This window comes from Peromyscus maniculatus, chromosome 15 (genome assembly GCF_049852395.1).
Source record: "Peromyscus maniculatus bairdii isolate BWxNUB_F1_BW_parent chromosome 15, HU_Pman_BW_mat_3.1, whole genome shotgun sequence".
NCBI classification, from domain to species: domain Eukaryota; kingdom Metazoa; phylum Chordata; class Mammalia; order Rodentia; family Cricetidae; genus Peromyscus; species Peromyscus maniculatus.
The window spans coordinates 40,026,586-40,042,788 of record NC_134866.1 but is presented as its reverse complement, the minus strand read 5'-3'; the positions used below and the strand labels follow the sequence as shown (position 1 = coordinate 40,042,788).

General features: G+C 37.9%; 1 protein-coding gene across 6 annotated transcripts in view; it reads left to right on the top strand.

The window, feature by feature from the left end:
* The window catches only part of LOC121822746 (uncharacterized), a 73,690-nt gene that overhangs the window by 25,199 nt on the left and 32,288 nt on the right, over positions 1-16,203 (top strand). For 3 of the 6 annotated variants that reach the window (XR_006063954.2, XR_006063955.2, XR_006063956.2), the window contains exon 3: positions 2,728-2,931. Coding sequence is in view for 1 of the 6 variants with exons in the window: in XM_076551871.1 (XP_076407986.1) it covers positions 2,728-2,813 (86 nt within the window). In the remaining 5 variants the exon portion in view is untranslated. The remainder of the gene's footprint in view (positions 1-2,727; positions 2,932-16,203) is intronic. The other 3 variants (XR_013044737.1, XR_013044740.1, XM_076551871.1) reach the window with 1 other exon arrangement.

Here is a 16,203-nt window from a genome sequence, read left to right as displayed (position 1 = left end):
CACCATCAAGACATACTGTAATCTAAGCATTTTTGATGCTGAGAAAACATGAATACCCTCCCTGTGCCCTGGCATTACCCTTAGTTGTTTTTGTTGACATAGCAATGACCCTCAAACATGCAGATTGCCTGGTCTCTGAAACTTGTGAATATGTTAAAATATGGGTTGAAAGGAAATGCTTTTGCATGCCAAGTTAATAGACATTTATCAGTAAGAGAAATGAATAGCAAGACTATTTAATATACATTTTTTACACAATGGGAACCTTCCAAAATGGGTACAAAGAAACAGAGAAACCTGTGTATGTTTACTGTCGCTTCTGATAAGAGTAGGAAGTCATGTAAATGTACGGTTGGATAAAGTGAGTATGACTTAGTATAGATAATATTGGAGGAGGCTTGTTTGCTTTATTTATTCAGGATGTCTCTCCAATTTCAAGGATAAGAATATTCCTCTCTCTCTCTTCCTCTCTCTCCCTCTCTCTTTCTCTGTGTGTATATGTGTATGTATGTGTGTGTTTAAGTGTGTACCACCGGAATGAAGGGTTTTTCCCCCCTCTCTTTTTATTTAATTATTTTTTCATTTTACATACCAACCACAGTTCCCCCTCCCTCCCCTCCTCCTGCTCCTCCCCACCATTTCCCACCCCACCCCCCATCCATTCCTCAGAGGGGGTAAGTCAACAAAGTCTGGCTTATCAAGTTGAGGCAGGACCAAGCCCCTCCCCAGGGCATCAAGTCTGAGCAAGGTATCTCACCACAGGGAATGGGTTCAAAAAAGCCAGTTCATATACCCAGGATAAGTTTTTGTTACACTGCCAGGTGCACCACAAACAGATCAAGTCACATATGTGTCACCCACAGTCAGAGGGCCTAATTTGGCCCCATGCAGGTACTGGTCATGTCAGACCAGAAACCCAGAGCTCCCACTAGCTTGGATCAGCTGTCTCTGTAGTTTTCCACATCAGGATCTTGACCTTCCTTGCTCATATCATCCCTCCTCCTTCTCTTCAACTGAACTCCACTTGCTGGGCTCAGTGCTTGGCTGTGGATCTCTGCATCTGGAATGAAGTTTTTATTGATCCATTTCAAAGCAAGAACAAGGACTTAGCAAGAGTTACTTCCTATTTATGCTTTGCAAAATGTCCTGTGCTTTCCTGAGTTCTGAAACTCTTGACTCTCTTACAGCATTTGTCTTGATTTATAACATAGATAGGGTCAAAGTTGATAATAAAATAACTTAAAATTAAGAACCTTACTTTGGAATCTGAGGTAGACTAATGTAATCACTATAGTCTTCTAATTAGGAAGAAGTTAGAAATATCAGTTAGAGTGATCTAATGCAAGATAAACTAGATTTACCTTTACTATTGAAGTTCAATGTGAAAGACAGGCAGTGTGAACTGAGGAATGCAGAAATTATATGGGTAATAAGAAATGAGGAATGCAGAAATTAACATACAAAATAACAAAGGGATTTCCCCTTAGTGTCTCTACTAAGAAATAAGGGATTATACCATAATGATACCTTCTCAGCTAAAGGATATGAGACCCTTTTAGATTTTCAAACTATAGAATGACACATTATGTTTATGATAGCCTTAGCTAGGAAGTTTCTAATTATTTTATTACAGAATGCCATTGAAACTAAAGTGATTGACACTTTTTATTTCTAACAAACAAGCAATAAGTGTTTACTTAAATGTGTCTATGCATTCACATTAAGTTTTCAGGCAGGGTTATCTCCTCCTTGTGATCCATCAGTATTTGTGCTGGCATATTTAGAATTAGCAAACATTTTTGCAAAATCCTGATCAGGAAAAATGTGTTGTATTTGTATCATTTGATGACCAAGAGGTACCTATTTGGATTGTAAAGTGCCTATAGGACCTAAATCATTACAATGGACTCAAAGTGAGGAAAGAGTAGATAGAGAGATGAAAATAGATTAAGAAAAATTGTTTGGTTTGGGCTGGTGATACATACCATTAAAACAGAACAAATAGGACTCATGGAAGAAGGGAAAAGACCATAGGAAGAAAAAGTGATTATGTCAATCAGGGATTTTTTTTTTTTTTTTTGGCCATGACGTGGATAAAATGTTTTCAGTGTAAATCAGTAGAATTCTCTTTTGAGAGAGAATTGATTTGTGCTTTGAAAGAATCTCCAGGTATTTTAAGAAGTTGTGTATATGAAAAATCTTGCTGTGTTCTCTTAACTATCTATTGTTTGTGTTGATTGTAATCAGGACTGTCAACACCCAGAAAATCATTCATTACCTTTCATCTTCTAAGTGCCAATGAGGAACAATTATTTTCGAGGTGTTGTAGCATGAGCATTTTATGTAACATTTCTCACAATGGGACCCAGTGAAGGGATTTACAACAAAGGGGAAAAAAGCAACTCTGAAAAAGGAACTCTTTTCTTTCAAGTTAAACTTCAGTGGGAAAATGGAGAGACTGGCCTGAGGAAAATATGTGGGCTTTGTGTTCATTTCCATTTCAGACAGCAAATGTCTCTGGGGATTAATTGTAGGCCATTTAGTGCAATAAGGTTGCTTTCTGTATTTTGGGAATTCTAAGTCATCAATTTTTAAAAGTGGATTTGTTTTGTTAAGTAAAGCAAAAGTATGCCTCTGGCTTACAAGAAATAGCTAGTTATTATATTTACAAAACAGCCGACTCTTCCCATTTTCTTGAGACCATTCTTCTCTGTTCTTCCCCTTCAGTCTCAAGGGGAGCCTTGTTCACTGAGGATGAGTCTGTTCCTGCTGAGAGAAGGAAGCCAGAAATGGTCCTTGGCACTGGTGCTCTGGTAACGCCATTACAGTTGCAATACCTTTGGCTTTTCTATACTGGTTCTGGTGTTCAGCAATATCCTTGGAAACAGCTGCTGATTCTTCTTTCAGTAATTCTAGCATGCTCCAAACAAGGTACTCCACTTTTTTCAAGATTGAGTTCTTCTTCTGTTCCCACTGTTTTTTTTCTTTTTGTCATTTAAATACTATTCTTTATTTTAGAATGTCTTTATATGACCTTCTCTTCGTCTTGTTCCCATTTTTTCACTATTTTACTTGAACTTCATTTTTTAACTCCTATGTTTGTTTAAACATGTGAACAAATATAAGACTTTCCTTGTATCTTTTGGGTTAAATTGTTTTAACTGTAAACCTATTTTCACTAGAGGACCTTTTCCTTCAAAAACTCTTTGTCATTGATAAACTAATCCCGTCATTCTAATGCATCCTTCTTCAATGTTATTCTTTACAAAAACTCTTCATCCAAATTTTCTTGATTTTTCTATATACTATAAATATTTGTATTATTAATATATTGTTTGAAAACACCATGCATTGATCTGGACCAGCAGGTAAATTTCTTTGGTGAAATGATGACCAAGAGAGGAGAAGATGAATAGGAAGTTAGGGAAGTTTGGGAACAGGAGGTCTTACACAAACTGATGACTCATACAAGCAAGTTTATTAAGAAGTACAGTAACTAGGTACAATTTTTTTGAAAGATAAAATGGGACAGTGCCATACTATGGGAGTCTGTTGAAGTCCAGCTCCAAACCTGTTGAAGGGTTCTTGGGAGGAGGAGAGAGGAATGAGGAAATGATAGATAAAAAGATAGAGATGATAAGAAAGACAGAGACACAGGATAGCTTCAGGAGGGCCCTGGGTCAATACTCAGTCGCCTCAAGGTTTGTTCCAAAGGGCTTTTTATACAATGCATGGGAGCGAGGCAAAAGATCTCCCTCTTTCAAGATCAAGGCACAACATACAACCAAGTGTAGACCCTTCAAAATACCTGGTAACCACACCCATGGCCAAATCATACCATTTTGCAGCCGTGCTGGGTAAAGCAAGTGCAGATTCTCTGACCCTGAGTAAGGTCTTACTAGGGAGCCTCTGTGGGCCTCTGCATCATAGAATGGGACAAACTCATCAGAAGAAAACACAGAATATCTCAAGACCATCACAGTGGCCTTGAAACTGATAATAGTAGCCTCCTAGGATATTGGGTTCTCAGAACCCCCAAAAAAAGAATGAAAGAAGGGAAGGAATGAATGAAGGAAAGAAAGGAAGACAGGAAGATAGGAGAAAGGAAGGAAGGAAGAAGGAGGAAAGGCAATAACAGAGGAGGAAGGGAGGGAAGGGAGACAGATAGAAATTTAATCAATATATGTTAATAGTCTAGAATAATGTCTTAGGGTTACTATTGCTGTGATGAAATGCTATGACCAAAGCAACTTATGGAGGAAAGGGTTTATTTGGCTTACACTTCCACATCACTGTTCATCATAAAGAAAGTCATGGACTTAACCTCAGAAAATATAAACAGGCTACCACTTAAATGCTTCTTTTTATAAGCTGCCTGTCTCACGGTATCTCTTCCCAGTAAAAGAACAATAAACTGGACAGATTAGTTTTAGTTTGAAGTTTGTTTTATTGGATATTAGGATTGCAACACTTGCTTCTTGATCCCATTTGCTTGGAATACTTTTTAACCATCCTTTCAATATAAGGTGGTGTCTACTTTTAAAGCTGAGTTTCTTGTGGACAAATAGTCATTGGAATTTGATTCATAATCAGTTCAGCTAGCCTTTGTCTTGTGATTAGTGAGTTGAGGCCATTAATCTTTAGAGTTACTATTGAAAAGTATATGTTTAGTGCAGTCATTCTGATGTTTCCTTTTTGTTTTTTGCCTGTTTGCTTACTGGTTTGTATTCTTAATTGTGGTTTACTTATCATTTAATTACAGCTTCATTTGTTTTCATTCTAGAGTCTCTTGGCTGTGATTACTCCTCTCTTTAGTCCAAAGCATTGTTTCCAATATTCAGTTTAACAGTTTTTTGTTGTTGTTGTATAAGAATATTTTAGGCTGCTTTTAATATGGGGAGTCCTTTCATTTTTCTTAAACTATGGAAGATATTTTTACTGATTGCAATAGTCTTTGTTGGCAATGATGGCCTTTTAGCACTGAGTGTTTCATTCCAGGCTCTTCTGACTTTCAGAGTTTCCAATGAGAGATCAGGTGTAAAGATGATGAGCTGTTCTTTATATGTGACTTGTGTTTTTTCTCTTGAAACTTTCAATATTTTTTCTTTGTTCTCTATATTTAATGTTTGGACTATGATATTTCTTTGTGTGTTTCTTTTGGGGGATTGCCTAGTTGAAGTTCTGTGTGCTTTTTGTAAATGTATGGGCATATCTTTCCTGTGTTTGGGCAAGTTTATTTACTTTTTTATATTTTCTTGGTAATGGTCTGGTCTAAGCTATTGACATGGGATTCTTTTCCCTCTTCTATACTTATAAATAGACTTGGTCTTTTGATGGTGCCCCACATCTCCTGTACATTCTTATTATATTCTTTTTTAACTTTAGTTTTCTTATTTCTTCTATATCCCCTACTTTAGCTTTGAGTCATTATATTCTATCTTCTGCTTGATTCATTCTACTTACAAAGATTTTCCCTGAGTTTTCTAATTTAGATATTGAGTTTTCCAATTCCATCTTTGTTTTACCTTGTGTTATCTTAGATATTTCTATCTCCTTGTAGAATTCAGATTTTTTGAAGTCTGAATTGTTTTTAATTTCCTTCTGCTGTATACTTATATTTCCTTGGATATCACTCAAACAGATAACTCTTGGTGTTCAATAAAGTGTTTTTTCATGTCTGTCTGTTTTTTTTTTTTTTTTTTTTTTTTTAGATTCCTTGAATTCTTCAATCAAGCTTATGACTGCTTTTTGGAAATTCCGTATGTTAATCTAGTTAGTTCTAATTAGAGAATGTTCCAATAAGACAAGTAGGTATAAGGGAAGACATGCTATTTTGGCCATTCAAGTTTTCTTTTCTGTCTTTCTTTTTTTTTCTTTTTGAGATATGGCCTGGGCTTATTGATTCCCCCCCTCCCCAGTTTTAGTTGTGTGTCTCATGTGTCAGTCTGTCCTTCCATAGATGTGGTCTGTGCAGGAGATGCATAACCTGTGCTAGGCCAGATGAACCTGGTGGAAAGATGACTTGCCAACCTAGAGTTAGACCAGGTAAATGGATGGTGGGGGGGGGCAGGGGGTGGTCCATGGCCACAAGAATGAAGGTAGGCTAGTGGGCTTACAGATGGCCACAGTGGAGTAATTTCAGGGAAATGGAATAGGTAATTTTTATCCAATGAAAGTGACTCACTACACAGAGGAGGTGCTGCTCTGGATCTAAGCTTGTGGGTTTGCAGCCTGAGGAAGGTTGACATAAAGGTGGGGAAATAGAAGAAAGAACTTAGCCATGAACAGAGGCTTTGTAGTGATTGCTGGTTTGATGCTAGGCATATATGTTTGCCGATGGCAGAGGGTTACAGAAAGATGTCAAAGGGAAGACATTATTTACCTGGGAATAGTAGCTCAGGTACTGAGGATGTGTGGGTCATGGGTCTGGAGCTAGGACTGTGGGTTTATGCTTGACTTTTTAAAGTAATAACATTTCACCATCATGAAAATGGCTCAAAAGTGTTTGCCAAAGCCTGTGAATGGTTAATCACTGAAGGAAGACTGCTGTGCTCCCCAGCTCAGAAAGACAGTTTATGTATGGCTGTTGTTGGAAACCCAAGCACTTCTTATGCTGTGGGGCCTCTACCTGATAGAGGTTCTTTTGGCTAAATTGAAGTGTAAACAGAGACAAGGAGTATTCAAAACCAAAGTCAAGGACTGAATGTGCAGCTCAAGGGAAGAGTGCAAGCTTGGAATTCAGGACACCAGGAAATCAGTGCCACAAGTGAAAGGAAAAGAAGGAGAGGAGGAGGAGGATGTAGATGTAAGTCTAAATGATCTTATTAAATAAGAAACAGACAAATAAAGAGTTAAAAGCCTAGAGATGGAGCAGTAGCCAAGAGCTAAGACCACCTTATCTTACTACTCGCTGCTGTCCTTCCAGAGAGAGAGACCTTCTTCCGGTGTCCTGTCTTTTTATTGCCTTTCTGTTCTGCCTTCTCTTTGGTTCTAAATCCAACCACATGACTTCCTCGCCACTGCCTGTCTATACAGACCTCCAGGTCTCTATGGTTTGTACTGAGATTAAAGGTTCCAGTCACCACTTCGCTGTGTCCTTGACCACACAGAGATTCTACCTGCCATGTGATCGGTCGGATTAAGGGCATGTGCCACCACAGCTGGACTTCTGCTAAATGGCTTGCTTTTAGCTCTGACCCCCAGGCAACTTTATTTATTAACATACAAATAAAATCACATTTTAGCACAAATAAAATATCACCAGAGGAGGAGGAGGAAGAGGAGGAGGAGGAGAAGGAGGTGGAGGAGGAGGAGGAGAAACAAAATGAGCAAAAATCCTAATGTCCAGGGTTGTGTATGATTTCCAGAAAAAAATTGGTGGAATTATCCAGAAGTATCCAAGATCAAGGTAGCTGACTAAAGAGAGGCTTTCTAAACAGGATGTGGAGGTGGAGCTATAAGACACATGCGTATTCCCAGAGGCTATCTGAGGGTACTTATTGAACTCCTGGACCCTATAATAATATGTTGAGCTTCCAACCTGGAAAAACTAACTATAAAATCACAAACAATATGATCTATCATTTAGCCTACTCTACTGCTTTGTTCAATTTTATTTGAGCCTCCATTTTCCTTCTCAGAATTCTATGACTTATAAGAATCTGTTCTTGGATGTGAGACCTATACATTCAACTGTGCATTAGTTACACAATTAATGTTACATAATGTATTTCAAAACCAACAACAAACTGACAATGTTCTGGTGTCTTATTCACTCAGCTCTGATATCAGCACAGGCATTTGTAAGTCAGTAGACATGTCCATTTCTTATTTCTGTGCCAGGGAAGTGCCTGCAGACTTTTCTACATAGCTTGTGTGGCTGAGGAGATTTGTATGTGGCTAAATATATTCCTATAATCAATGATAATGTGACTATACTGTATTTTATATTTCACAAAATGAATATATTTTAGCCATATAATTAAATATTCTTGCAATAGTATTGAAAATTAAACTTAACATAACTATTAAACATTTTATTATTTTAAATTAAAAACTGTTTTTATAAGAAATAAATCTGTTATCTAGAGGTTGAAATTAAGAATAATGGAAAAACCTGAGTCCTTGGTATGGATTGAGCCCTGTTTTGTGCTCTGCATTCTTTTGTAGTTAAGAACTGTTGATTCTTGCAGGATAAGCCATTGTGGAGGCAGAGATGCAGGATGCCATAGCATAGATTACCAATCAGCTCACTCAGACGGATCATGAGCACACTGGAGCCTCAAGGCTCCTCAGCAGGATGCTTTGCTGACTTGTCTGAGTGGATCTAATTGAAAAGTGAACCCCTTCTGTGACCCCAGCTACCTGACCCAATCAGCACTGCTGGTTCCACCTTCTCTGAGCCCTTCACTGTGGAAATGAGCGTGGCTTCATGCAATAGAGTGGGCCACTGACCCCAGGTGGGAAGTCCCCCACTTATTTTCAGACAGATTGTTGCCTGGCCCTAGTTATCCCATGATCCAACTAGCAACAGGGAGTTTCTGAACTAATCAAAGTGCACTGTAAGTGAAGAGAATCCAAATCCAGGGACTGTGTATAGAGGTAAAGAAAAAAAAAAAACACATTAAAATCTATGCCAAAAAAGATACATTATTATGTTTGTTTGTTTGTTTTTTTTTTTTTTTTTTTGCTATTAATAATGAATTGCATCTTTAGGTAATTCTCCTTCAAGAAAGTAAGAGTGGGGTATCAGAGCCACCCTCAACCAATTTTTATCATAGTTGGAAAGCATGCTTTTGCTAATTATCCATTTGTATTTATTCTTTCATCCATTATTCATCTAGTAGCTGCCCAGTGCCTCACTTGCTGACAGAAGTGTGATAGTGTGATGCTAAGCAGGTAGGAGCTCTGGCTGTAACAGAAATAAACCACGCTATTGTGTCTGAGAGCTTAGGTGGTTCCTGGGAAAATACCATTCATTAGCTTTACTTTCTTTGGCCACTTTGACACTTTTACAATGCAAACGTGTAAGATGAAACAGCTGAAAAGAAAAAATAAAATAGCTCCAAAGCCATACCCTGCTCAAATTAGAGTGAACTCTACACTAGACTTCTACATCTGTCATTTCATATCAACCATACCAGTTTACATTTAGAAGGATGAAGATGTGAAGACGTGCAGGTACTATTCTTATGTAAAAATACATATGGTATATGCACTCTATAAACCTTAGTTTGTTATCTATTTTACAAAACCGCACCAAACCTACATTTTATGTATGATTTGTGTTTCCTTACACCGAGAATTTCTTTTTTCTTAAAGATTCGTCTTGGTTTCAAAGCTTTCAGGACCGATTTCAACTTCAATCTTTATTCCAAAATTTTACCTCATTCAGGATCCTTTGTTTTCTATTTTTAAATAAGTCTTTTCCTTTCCATTTGATATTTTAGCAGCAATAATTTTAAAAAGAAATATCAAGAACACTTTACTCTAGCATCATGGTAACCTTTCACCTTGCCCATGGTACATAATTAATTGCTTGTGTTCTGGGAAATTTGTTTCCCCCGAACTTTATCTTCCAGTTTGCTTTCTGCTCTGAAAATTGACAAGTTATAGAATGCTTAGATCAGCATTTTTCCACAAACTCACAGAAACTCAGACTCTGTGTCAAGCTCTCTTGGACTTATTTAATCACTCAAAGTGGAAAAGGAAGACAGATTTTGATTAAGATTAGCTCTACCGATCAATAAAGACCTTGAACTTGCATAAGTCATGGTGATACTGATAGGCTAAAAGTCAACCTTTGAACCACGGGCACCAAAATGAACAACGGATAACTTGAATGAAGGTCCTTTACCCTGGGGGTGTTATTTCCTGCTGATTTCCTGTTTGGTATTCTAGAAAGTCAACCTTGGTTATTTTCTCTGTTTCCTTTCCCATTCAAAATATTTTTCTCCAGCCTGTCATTTACAACTTTTGACTCTCAGATTCCACTCCGATTATCAATTCAGCGAAATCGCGAGAAGAATCGACAGTGGGGATGCTTTCCGCATTCCAGCGTTCCTGACCTCAGTACTAGAGCAATAGATGAAGTTCAAAAGGCAGGCGAGGCCAAGGAGAGAGTGTGCGGTTGCAGAAACCCTCAAGATCCACTGGATATTACACTTAAACAAACAAGAAATGACTTTCATTGATTAAATGTAGATTGAATTAGGAGGGAAAAATGGCAGGCACGGCTAAGGTTGTGTCCTCCCCTCGTTGTTTAACTCAGCATGACTGATTCAATCTGCCGAACCCCAAGGAAGGCCAAAGATGTCACTCATGGACTCCACACAATACAAGATCCTCAGAAGAGCAAAATCGAAAAGTTGCACTTTGTGCTCTCACAGCCTGGAGCCCCTGTTCTCATTCTGGTCCTGTGTTAGCTGAACAATGAATGGCAGCAGGCATGTGGCTGCTCCACATAATAATTATAGGTACCCCACAGGCAAAGCTGTTGCAGCTTTTAAGACCTGACCGAATGTGTCTTGTAGGCATGGCCTGGCAGATGGGGACTTTTCCCTTTCATCCTTTCCCCAAAAGCCACCTAGGTGAAATGTATAAAGCATCTTGATAAGGGATATATTTTCTCCTATAGGGGTAGGTCGATTACTATAAGCTGCTCTTCTTGTTCATTCACCTTAAAAATAATTGCCACTCTGCCGTGGAAGAAGTCAAGTACAGCCACAGAGTCGGGGATAGACCTTATGCTCCATCCCACTAATTCGCGTCACCTACTGCACTGCCTTATGTATTGATGGTAGGGAGAAAAAATGAAGCAGAAAATTAAGTCTGAAAGGATTTTTTGTCCTGCTGTCACTTTGTACAACATTTAGTTCAGTTGACATGACACTGTGCCTTTTGTTACATAAAACTGTCACATTGTCCCCTTCCAGTTAGCTACAGTTGCTGGCCAAATCAATAATATCTGTCAAAACTGTCAAATAATGAAAGGATCCTATGATATGTTGGCCGCATTGAATAGTATTTTTTTTTAAAACCATTTATTAAAATGCTATCAAATTAGGTTCAAAAATATATTAGAGACAGAGAAAAGAGATAAGATTTGTAAGTGCTTTGAGAATAAAGACATTGTGTGCCATTTGTAATTTTAAAGAAATATTGAAGTCACTCAGATGGGCCACTTTCCCAGGGAACTTCAATGCACATTGAGGGAGCTAAGTTAAAAGCGGTGAGCTTTTGTCCACCTCTCCTTATTTATAGGGGTAAATACTAATGGCAGCAACTCCTCCTTGCATTGCCCAAAAGAGGGTTAGATCACAAGAGAAGCTTGGCACTTAACTATTTTTCACTGGTGAAGATCAACTGATACTCTTTAAACATAATCTGTTTATCTGTTACCAACAAACAGAGTTATGGACAGCTAGTGCTGGAGTTATCAGCCTTAAACGTTCCTTCCTAAACAGACTCTTAACTGAAAACTACTAAGGAAAGCAAAGGGAGGAGCTTTTCCATGGGTACTCAGGGAGAATGAAAGGGTTGGATCTTGTATTACAGCTAAAGTGATCTCAACATACTCTGCTCGACTTAGAGATCACATTTCTTGTCTTAATGTCCCTAATTTATAAGCAAGCAATGAGCAAATGAAGAAGCTTATGATACTGTCAGTAGCATTGTCTGCCTAGTCTATGCTGCCTGGAAAATTCATTTTTCAGTGATATCAAGGTTTCAACAACCCCTCTTCGGAGCCTTTTCTTCACCTCTACCACCATCTGTCACAAATATTCAGAATGTAGTTCTCTTTATACCAGATCTGACTTGAAGTCGTTAGGCTCAGGGTACAGACACATTTTACTTTGGATTCGCCAAAACTGTGCCCTATAATTCTGCCTCCTCAGAGATCTGCACACTCCTGTTCTGTTTTCTCTGTTCAACTGAGGTGGTGCACACATATATTTTAATGCATACTTCTGAGTTCTTGGAAGAGTTCACCTACATAAGCCTGAATACAGAACACATTTTCAATCACCTGTATTTTGGATTGTAAACATCATGTGTTTACATATGAAACATTCTATCCATTTTCCTTTTGTATTGAATGAATACATCAGATTCCTGTACATAAAGACAGAGTGAGACATCCCAGTGAATTGTCCTAGATATGTTCAGCTGCCACTTCGGTCCTAGATATGTTCAAACTGCTAATCTTTTATAGTTTTACTTCTAAATATTTGAATTTTAGCAGAGGTTGGAAAACAAAGCAGGCAGCTTTGCTTAATCTAAGAATATCAGCACTAGAACTGATAAGAACATTTAACTCTCTCAGTAATACATAAAATAATACGTATGTTCTGTGAAATTCTATAAGCCATTATAGATGCTTGCCAATAATAGTCAGGGAAGAGAAACAATATTAAATACTCAAATTCATTAAACTTTCAAATAAGTTAACATTTATAATACCCATATACTTTAAGCAAACATAGTTACTTACATTGATAAATATAACAATATCTTAAAATTAAAATGACCATCAGGTTAAAAAATAATATTCTATGAAAATACTCGGACACTGAAGGCATCAGTGTCTGAGCTAAAGCTTCTGATGCAAATGTTCAAGAATAATAATTTTAATGCAAGAATGCAATGCACATTGCTACATCTGAAAGATGTGGCTTCAGTTCACCATCATTTACAGAGAACACTTAGGACAATGATTTATCAAAAAAATTCATTTTGGGGGAGAGAATTTATTTATTTTTGAAAGAGAATGCACATATGAAATTGAATTGGTAGGAAGGTAGAAGGGAGCTTAGAGGAGTTGGGAAAGAATATGATCAAAATGTATCATATGAAAAAATTTTGAATAAAAAAGGTGAGATGAATATAGGATCTGTGCTAGCAGATTGTTACAGTAGAGGACTTGTGATGAATTTTTTTATTTTATAATTTAATTTAATTTTAAATATCAGCCACGGATTCCCTTCTTCTACCCCCTCCCGCCACCCTCCCCTTCCCCCCAGCCTACCCCCCATTCCCACCTCCTCCAGGGCAAAGCCTCCCCTGAGGACTGAGATCAACCTGGTAGACTCAGTCCAGGCAGGTCCAGTCCCCTCCACCCAGGCTGAGCCAAGTGTCCCTGTAAAAGCCCCAGGTTTTAAACAGCCAACTCATGCACCGAGCACAGGACCTGGGCCCACTGCCTGGGTGCCTCCCAAACAGATCAAGCCAATCAACTGTCTCACTTATCCAGAGGGCCTGATCTAGTTGGGGGCTCCTCAGCTATTGGTTCATAGTTCATGTGCTTCCATTCGTTTGGCTATTTGTCCCTGTGCTTTATGAAGAATTTAACGTCTGATATTTCACTGTATTCTTTCTGTCTTAATCACAAAGCCATGTGTAATTCTTGAGACCAGGAACCTACAAAAGAGTATCAGGGAGAAATAAGTGTGAATTCTGTAAGTCAATAAGGCAGAGAAAGCCTAGATGATAGGAACAGTCCTAGGGCTCAAAGGGCAAGACATTAAAACCAAAACATACCAAAGTTTGTTGAGACAGCGTTAGAAGGGGGATTCATAGTGGTATTTGGAAAGGTTAATAAAATCAGCAAACTTACATGGCTCTATTTACAAGGCAGGGGGGTGGAGGGATTGTGCAAAGGAGGAAACTCATTATCCATGTTACTCATCGTCAAGTAAAAGAGGGCCATCACTGCAAGTCTAACATTAAAAGATCTTTAGAACGTATTGAAATCTACTTGAAGCTGAGGTGTGCAATATTTAGACTCAATGGGTAAAGTCTTTAGAAACACAAATGATCAAAACCAACATAAGAGGAAATAAAACATGTAAAATATTTTATACATATTCAATAATCAGTTTTTTTAACTGAAGACATTGACAAAGAAAATTATATGCTCAGACAGCTTTACTGGTAAATATTGTCAACAAATCCATACAGAAATGATACAACTAATCTAAAAATGCTTCTTGAAAAAAGGAATAGCCAAGAGCACTTCTGTTTAAGTCAAATTATCATAACCAAAAATACACTAAATAAAATAAATTAGAAGTAAGTATTCCTACCCAGTTGCAAACTATGTTTAAGATCATGTGTGTTGCTGGGTAGTGGTGGCACACTCCTTTAATCCCAGCACTAGGAAGGCAGAAGCAGTCGGATCTCTATGAATTTGAGGCCAGCCTGGCCTACAGAGTGAGTCCCAGGAAGGGTGCAAAGCTACGCAGAGAAACCCTGTTTTGGAAAACAAAAACAAACAAAAAGGATCATGTGTGCACATATGTGTAGATGTGCATGCTTGGCATGCTTTGTGTGTGTATCTTACTAATTCATAAACATTTAGATTATATGCTAGGAACGCAACATGGACATTCAGTTCATATAATTCAATTAATGCAACAAAGATGGAAAGAACATGGTATTATAAACACACATATTCAGTATCTATATTTGGGAATATTAAATGTTGACTTATGACATACTGCTCATCAAATTAGAAATTAAAAAAAAAGATTCTGTGAGTCAGATGACAAAATCTATGGAAACTTGCGGTAACACCATCTAATGACAAAGCAAAGGATGACTTTCTTCTAACATGTGAAGAAAAAAAACCAGAAAGAGATTTTTAATTTTCTCTACTGCCATTCAGGTTTTCATTAAGCTTTCCTTGGAAGGTTAATAAGATACAATACAAGGTATACAAACTTCAATACATAAGTGAATCTGCTCAAAATTAAGGAAGGCATGATTTTGCTACAACTCTCATAGCGCCCAATTACATCAGCTCTGAGGACCGTGAGCTCTGTGTGAAGCTATGATTGATAAGAAAACACACCTCTGTGTGGGGATAAAGTGACTATGATTGGACTGTTTGGCATATTTTCATTCCCTTTCTTTCTTTCTTTCTTTTTTTTTTTAATTCTTAGGTGTAAAAAACCAGGAAAAAGTTCCTGTTGATGTTAACAATCAAATGAAACTTAAGTGGATATTGAAATTTTGTATTCTGTTTAGCATTTTAGAACATGTCTTCAATGTTTGGTGAAAAAAATCGCTTCATTGCAAATGTCTCATTATTCATAGCAACTTGGGAGAGTTATTATAGGCACTCTCCTTCCTTGTCACACATGATGCATTTAAGATATCGAGGTTTATCTCAGGTACATCTAAGAATTTTCCACGAAAGTGTTGGGCCAGTAGAGGGAAAATTCAGCTGTTTTTTTTTTGCATCGGGAGTATCATATTTTCTTTTCAGGAAGGAAGAAAGAAAGGGAAGCTGAAGAAGTGGCATTCTAAAGGACAAGAAGTTAGGTGCTGAGGCAGTGAAAGCATTCGGTGTCCAGTTAATAAGATTGATGATACAGCACCTTCATGAGCTGCATGGTCCTCATTTCCCCAGCACAATGACTCCTTGTGTGTGCCTGTATACATGTACATGTGTCTATGCTAGTGTGTGTCAGCATTTGTGTGTGTGTGTGTGTGTGTGTGTGTGTGTGTGTGTAATGTAGATGTAATTCTAAACAGTCTTATTAAATAAGAAACACAGAGCCAAATAAGAGTTAAAACCCAAGGGGTCAGAGCACTAGCTAATAGCCTTTAGCTTACCAGCCACTGCTGTCCTTCCCCTGAGTAAAAAGAGACCTACTTTCTGTGTGTCTGTATTTTTTATTGACTTTCAGTTCTGCCTTCTCATTGGTTCTAAACCCAGCCATGTGACTTCTTCATCACTGCTTGTCTATACAGACCTCCAGGTCTCTATGGTTGGTACTGGGATTAAAGGCATGTGTCACCAAGCTGGCTATGTCCTTGAACACACAGACTCTGCCTGCCATGTGATCAGATTAAGGGCATGTGCTACCACTGCCAGACTTCTGCTAAATGGTTTGCTATTAGCTCTGACCCCCAGGCAACTTTATTTATTAACATACAAAGAAAATCACATTTCAGCACAAATAAAATATTAAGTGTGTGTGTGTGTGTGTGTGTGTGTGTGTTTGTGTGTGTGTGTGTGTGTGTGTGTGTGTGTGTGTGTGTGTGTGATATTTTGTGCTCTAATAAATAAAGTTTGCCTGGAGATCACATGAAAAAGCCAGTGATTATAAGTAAACACAAAAGTCATGCAATGTTAGCACATGCCTTTAATCCTATTACTTGGGAAGCAGAGATCCATCTGGATCTCTGTGAGTTCAA